At 34.6% G+C, this 7345-nt stretch overlaps 1 protein-coding gene across 2 annotated transcripts; it reads right to left on the bottom strand.

Annotated features, from left to right (window-relative positions):
* Window positions 1-685: 685 nt before the first annotated feature.
* LOC132293474 (uncharacterized) lies at window positions 686-5850 on the bottom strand. 2 transcript variants are annotated; one of them, XM_059790975.1, is made up of 4 exons: window positions 5401-5850; window positions 3766-3941; window positions 2713-2911; window positions 686-1209 (listed from the first exon to the last, which is right to left on the bottom strand). In XM_059790975.1, the coding sequence occupies exons 1-4, from the start codon at window positions 5477-5479 to the stop codon at window positions 974-976; spliced, it is 690 nt and encodes a 229-aa protein (XP_059646958.1). In that variant the 5' UTR covers window positions 5480-5850; the 3' UTR covers window positions 686-973. The 2 variants fall into 2 exon arrangements, with proteins under 2 accessions (XP_059646958.1, XP_059646959.1); XM_059790976.1 differs by having other exon boundaries at window positions 686-1206; window positions 5401-5847.
* Between the last annotated feature and the right edge of the window lie 1495 nt (window positions 5851-7345).

The following is a 7345-nucleotide window of genomic DNA, read 5'->3' as shown; positions in this document are numbered from 1 at the left end:
CAGGCATGCTCGAGTCATACTTTGGTGGAAGTTGGGAGGAAGACAAATTCTCTAGTTGCTATGGTACTCTCGACAATGGATTAGAAAAGGCTGAGGACGCACAACAATGTGAGGAACAGTGTGAGAGCTATTACAGTCATGATGAAGACGACACTGAAATGCAGCCTACTTATGACTGCATTTCATGGTATGGCTATGGAGGTGATGAAGATTGTCACGACTACGGTGAAGAGGAACCAATTTCTGCATATAGCTACAACTCTGATGAGATGAGACTCTGTGAAAGTATCTTTGGGCCCTGGCCTTGTTTGTCAAGACAGGACCTGGGAAGCTGTGTTGAACAATGACTGGTTTGGTTACTTTTCTTGCTTGTGTAGTAGTAATTTTGGCATTTGCTTGGTGAAATGTGTGATGTTATGATAAATTACAGCAAATAAACTTGGTGCAGGCCACCATCTGGGGTAAATCATCCCCTTGTCAACTACTTGTACCAATTTATTTTGCAGCTGATTTTAGTACTCTATATCTTATTGATTCTGTTACTAATGAAATAAAGTCCATTCACAAAGTAAAATAGACGACATTGATTAGAAAAATTAACTGTAAAGAGAGGAAAAATATAGACTGCAAGTTTCATCCCCATTGGTCACTTCAATTTGTAACTGTCCATCTGGAATTCAAATGATTAGGGTGTGAATCCGTTGCTGGTTCATTTATTTCGCATGTTCTGGTCTATTTTTTCCGATGCCAAATTACAATCTTTTACTGTGAAAGATCCACTCATTGGTATGAACCACAAACAAATACAATCTAAGAAGCAACAATGAATCTCTCACCCACTTATGCTACACCAAAATTTGGGCACAGAAATTGTAGCTTAAACTCCTTCTCTTACACAGATGAATCCATACAGACTATACAAGTGGTTTTGGTTGTAAAATTGTAATGTAACATAGTGCTAATATGCTATACATCAAATTACACCGCCAAGAGGTCCGATACCGAATTCATCCTCAATGTCATCGCCATCTTCAAAGAGTTTCAGGAACCGGGCATGATCCTGCTCCCTCCTCCTCTTCTGCCAATACTTGTACGCTGCCAATAGTCCAAGAATGAAGATAGTTGAAACCAGAGCACTGATTGTTATTATTAGGGCCCAATGCATTCCCTTCCCTCCTTTATGCGAGCCAGAGGAATTTTTGGAATCTACTAACACATGGTGGACACAACATAACACAATTAATTAATTACATTAACAAGTATTTGCATTGAAAAACAAGCGTGCACACACATATATAGACATATAGCAAGTTCCAGGAATGGCTACACAACACGTATTTGAATGAAATGAAGAAATTATTATGCGTATGGCATATTCGAATTTCAGTTTTTGGATTGAAGGATTTCAAATGAAGGGATTTAGTTTCAATTAGCTGAGAAATATAGTTTAAATTTAGGTTTAGAAATTTATTTCTTAAGTTTTAACAACATGCGTGAATTTATTTGAGAGGATTACATTTAGGGTGTGTTTGGTTGCATGGAACTGGAACTTTGGAATTGGAATTTGTGGAATTTGAGAAAAGCAACTAAGAAAATTGAACCAAAATTTTTTCAACTTCCAATTCCAAGGCTCCAATTCCATGCAGCCGAATGCACCCTTATGGATTTCAAGTAGCTAGGTACAAGGAGTAATTTGAAATCCACGCACACGGGGATACTAGTGTTTTTCACAGAGATTGTAATAAAAAAATGTCTCTAATACCTCTGAATACAACTTCATTAGCCAATCTTTTATTTAAGCTCTAATCCTTTAATTTCAAATCCACAATTTATCTAAATGAACCAAAGAAGAATTTCATGGCCTGAGAGCATGACCATGACAATGGCTTAATAGGGTTAAAGGTAGTGTACACGTTTACACATCTCATGGAAATCAAAATGGTCTCCAAGTGTACTTAGCAGCACTCAAATGTAGTAGTCCTCGATCCTGAATGAAGACACAGGAAAGGTCAGCCATACGACTATATGGCACAAACTTCGAACACAGCCAATTCGGGAGAGAGCGTAAAAGTTTATGTGAACCTTTGCGGTAAACTCACCCGTTTTCTTTAGTGGTACCACTCCAAATGACAAAATTTCACTAAAATGATACATAAACACAAAAAATGATCATTAAAGAAATGCACAGTGCACTTGGATTGGTTCAAGAGAGGCCTGATTCACCAGGCAATCAGTGGACCAATTCTCAAGTGGACGACCACTTCGCGAATTCTGTCATAAACCGGATTGCCTAAAATTATACCCACTCAAGTTGTGGATGTCCAACCGACCAGGTTCTTCATTACTTCCAAAAATAGCCTCAGACCCCTAGCCATCATATAATAGTATGCCCAACCACTTCATTTCATCCAATCAATTTTCTACAAATTTGCCTATTCAAATATGACAATTGGCAACATTTAATGACCAGTTGATACAATAATTCATTTATTTTTCTCAACTTCTGAAAACACAATACATCTTCGATGAAATAGAACTGATAGATAAAGAAAAAGAAAAGGTGTGAGGTCAAAATGGAAAGCATCCCTTTATTAAAATGTTAAATTATCCCTATACTAACCCATTAATCTGAAAGTCACATATATACATCCTGGAACAACTACATAAAATCTGGAAAGAGGAACTACGGTCTATTAAAAAGACAACACTCACCGCTTCCAAGATGTACGCAATCTGGACAGGAAAATGTAGCCTTGAATTCGTTGTCCTTGGAATGGGTAGCTTTTCCATCAGAGTCTGTAAAATCAGAAGGGCAAAACTCCCACTCATCAAATACATCGTCCGATTTTAAGATGTCCTGCTCATAGAATCCACATCGTTTGCATTTTATATTTGGAAATTCCGTCAGAGGCTGAAAACACAGTTTCAATGTCAGCCTTTCGATAGAAACTTTATGTAGTTGAGGTAAGAGATCATCCAATTGCCTACGATGATCCAATGATAAAAATAATATACATAAATTACACAGTAAGCAATTGAGAGTAGACTTCGGCAAAAGTTTCACATATCGTCACATTCACATTTGTCTTTTCAAGATTAAAAGTGAATATATATGAAATATGCAAAATTTAGAATGCAGTTATATGCCGGTTATTTCATATTTTTTACTTTAGAATTAGAAAAGTGCATGATACACACTTGCAGCTTCAAAGAGAGCCAAGGGGGGAGGGGGGAGGAGGGAGAAGGGAGGTTGGAGAGGGGCGGAGAGTGACAAGCTCCCTCTACTTAGCAACAAGGCTTACAGATGGTTTACAAAAAGTAAATAATCAACACAAATCTAGGAGTAATAGTAGTAAAAATCATCATGTGCTGAAAGTAGGTAGGAATCACGTTGTATCTTGTTTACCAGACGGTTATCCTATTTTCTATGACAAAAGCAATGCAGTTAAAATCTCCCAAGTTCCTAAACAATTATCTGCAGGAGCCTTCTGGAACTTTGTAGTTATATCTTTGTTGGTAACCATTTTACATTGAGAGAAACCCTTAAAAAAAAGAATTATTTACTTTGTCAGAAAGAAAGAATCATTTCTTTTGTCTGAAGGAAAGAATCATTCATTATCTTGACTCCATTTATGATGAACCAAAAAGACTGCCTAAACTATGAGAAGCATTGTCAAGTAAAAGCTTTCCAATAATTATATAGTCAGACAACAACGATTGAAAGAACTTGCATCAGAGTTGCAAAGAAATTCACTCATCACAAACCTGCCAAGATTCTTCACCCTTGAAACTATACTTGACATGTGTTTTCTTCACATCTGGCAGAACAGTCTTGTTTCCTTCTTTACAAAAGAAGTAAACCGTCGGTTCGGCTCTTATCCACTCGTGGGTTTTGAAAATTTCAATGGAATCAAGTGTAACAATTGCAGATGATATAAATCCTGCAAAAGAAAATAGAAGAGTGTACCAGACTTCTGGTGAGAAAGCTGACAGCTTAATTACATGATAACAGCGCTTTTAAATCAAACCAGTGGAATTTATTTGTCCCAAATTATTTTGCACAAAGTCAATGTAAATAATAAGGTCGAATGTTCAACATATTATCCCCCAACAAAATCTCCTTTTTTCAATAACCGAGGGAAATTCGGTCAGAGAACTCCATTTCTTTTAAATTTAATTTAATGACAATATTCAACAAGGCAAATGAAAATTTGGGCTCCTTAGTCATTGCAGCTTTTACACACATCATCATAAACTATTCATAGCAAGTTACTAAACCACCGCAATAACATCGGCCAAAACAGAAATAGCTACTATGACTGGTGTCCGAAAAGCTCCTCAGTAACCCCACATGAAATATTACCTACTCCCATAGGCTTTGTAGCATTCTCAAAAGCATGAGAAAAAGGAAAGATATATTCACAAAATTTGGCTTCCTTTATACTAAATTTCTAGCACACAATCTCCAACCTCTATTTTTTTTTATTTTTTATTTTTTTGTGTGTGTATATTTTCTTCTTTTTATGCACAAAGAAACAGATAAGAGTAAAGCCAAGATCCTGAGCTTACATGATCCTTTCCCAGTTCCAACATAAAAAATAAGAGAAAATGACTCAGCCTACTGACTTCACAGCAATAAAATTCACTTGAGTACACAATTTCATGTTGATACTAACAATCGAAAATTCAAATCCTATAGTATACATACATACATACATATATACATACATGCATATACACACACACACATATATATATTCTTGAAATTTAAGTAATTTATTTATATTCTAAGACAATAACAGAATTGATAAAAAAAAGAAAAAAAGAAAAAAAGAAAAGAAAAGAAGAAGCTCTAGCAGCCAGTTAAAACCCTAAACCAACCAGTTGCAGAACATCAAACTTAAATTATATTTAAATATATTTTAAATATAATTTATCATTTCTCATAAACTTGTCAATTAAATCAAACTTTGCAGATAAGAGAAAAGCCAAGATCCTGAGCTTACATGATCCTTTCCCAGTTCCAACATAAAAAATAACAGAGAAAATGAGACAGCCTATTTCACAGCAAGAAAATTCACTTTAGAGTTCACAATTTCATGTACACATACATACATACTTATATACATACATGCATATATACATATCTTGAAATTCAAGTAATTTATTTATATTCTAAGACAAATAACGGAATTGATCCCAAAAAAAAATCTCAAGCGGCCAGTTAAAACCCTAAACCAATCAATTGCAGAACATCAGATACTACCATCTAAAACAAAATTATATTTTAATATAATTTATAATTTCTCAAAAACTTGTCAATTAAATCAGATTTTGGATTCTTGATCCTTAAATTAGTGATCAAATAAAAGAAACCCTAATTTTTCAAAAAAAAAATACCTGGAAACCAGCTCAGAAGAATCAAACAGGAGAAAAGTACAAGCCAAACCCTAGACTCCACACGACACAGCATCGACATAGAGTGATCCTGAAGATCAATAGATTGATCAATCGATTGGATTGATTCTTTCAGCGATTGAACAAGAAAGTCGCGTCCAATAAGAGAAATACGCCGGAGTGCACGCTACGCACAGGCGACTGTGTTTGTGCTATGGCGGTTCTCGGAAAGCTCTGACTCTGAAAGAGGGAGAAACAGTTGATCGGTTCGCGGCTTCGCGCGCTACTTAACGGTGCCGCTGTCTATGGTACGCAAGGTGCGTAGTTCGCATATGGTGTCCATGGCAAGTTCCTATTGGTTGAGTAATTGACTTCTGACTTTTTAATATATTTATAAATGGAGAAATTCAGTGGAATTGTTTGTTCCTATGTTTTTCTTCAAATACCAATTCGTTTAGTTTGTTAATATAGGATCACAGTAAAAGAATAAAGTAGAATATGTATTAAAATCGGGGACGTTTATATCTTTTTAATTTTTGAAGATATTAAAAATGAATCGGGTCATATATGGAATGATCCATTGGGCCCAAAGAGAAAAAAGTCATAAGTCTATATGCAGGACGATCCAACAGGCCCAATAGTCATGAAGACCGCCTCAAAGCCCAACCTTCGCAGGGGAGGTGGAGAAAATCCTCCTTTAATGAGTGCCCAAGTATAAGACTCACAGGAGATCAGCCCGGTAGGGAGGGTTCTAAAAAAGAAGATTCTAGAATGATTGTACTCCTATAAATAGTAGTGAAAGAGAAGATAAGGGGGTCGAATTGTATGAAGTATAGGAAATTACTTTCTGAAAATAGAGAGCACATCTCTGCTGCTTCAGTTATCGTCATTTATGACGGTCACGAATTAAAATTGACGATGAGTAGTGGTGCTCTGTGCTACAAGTACGGGGAAAAAAAATCCTCTTTAATTACTCTCTCAACTAACACCACTTCTCCAACATAATTTTATTATCATTAAATTAGCGCTAAATCAACAATTTAACAATTTAAAATAAAAATAAAACACAAAATAATTTCACTTTAAAACAATTTAACAAAAATTAAAATATGTATACAAAACACGTTACTGAAACAAAATTACGAAAAAGGAACGAATCATATAATTATAGATTATTAGGGTTAATCAAATCACTCGATTCTCAAAATTTCGTAGGATTCCATCGAATTGAACAACTGTAATTCTTAATTCTAAAGAGAAAGATTAAACCAAAAAAAAAAAGTTCCCCCCCCACCACCCCGCCCTTTTTTTTCACCTCCCTTCTTATATATATATATATATATGCACATATATGTGCCAAGGAAATCAAGCTAGGCAATCATGTTACTAAAGTTTGCCAGAAACGCTGATGCAATCAAAATTAGCAAATATAATATATATATATATATATATATATATATATATATATGTATGTATGTATATATATCTATATCATATTCCTGTAATTCTTTATTAACTGGAAGTCATGAAATGAAAGTCAATTCATTAAATAATAGATATGCTATATGTATATATTAGTAATTTAGTAAATATGAATTTAACTCAACCACCAAGTTAATTTTTTTACCTTCCAGTGGACCAATCCAACGAGAGATTTGAACACTTTTATTTTGTTCCCGTGTCCTATAATTTGATAGATATGTGAATTCAACCTTTAGACACATACCTGTATCAGAGCCCAAGTAATATACATTATATATATATATTTGTGCGTCATATATGTTATTATTTTCTTAAATAATAATAATAATAATAATAATAATAATAAATCATTAATTTTCTTTGCTAGTTTTTATTACAGTATTTATAATGCTTAATACATAATTATATTAAGAACAATACTTGCGCCCTTCGGGAGAGGATAAGGTTCGCTGACGTGGGCCAATGA

The sequence above is a fragment of the Cornus florida genome, unplaced genomic scaffold (genome assembly GCF_030987335.1).
Source record: "Cornus florida cultivar Cherokee Brave unplaced genomic scaffold, ASM3098733v1 CherokeeBrave_3.0.0_Hap2_Chr02, whole genome shotgun sequence".
Taxonomy (NCBI): Eukaryota; Viridiplantae; Streptophyta; class Magnoliopsida; order Cornales; family Cornaceae; genus Cornus; species Cornus florida.
The sequence above is the reverse complement of the archived record's forward strand: the minus strand, read 5'-3'. Positions and strand labels throughout refer to the sequence as shown.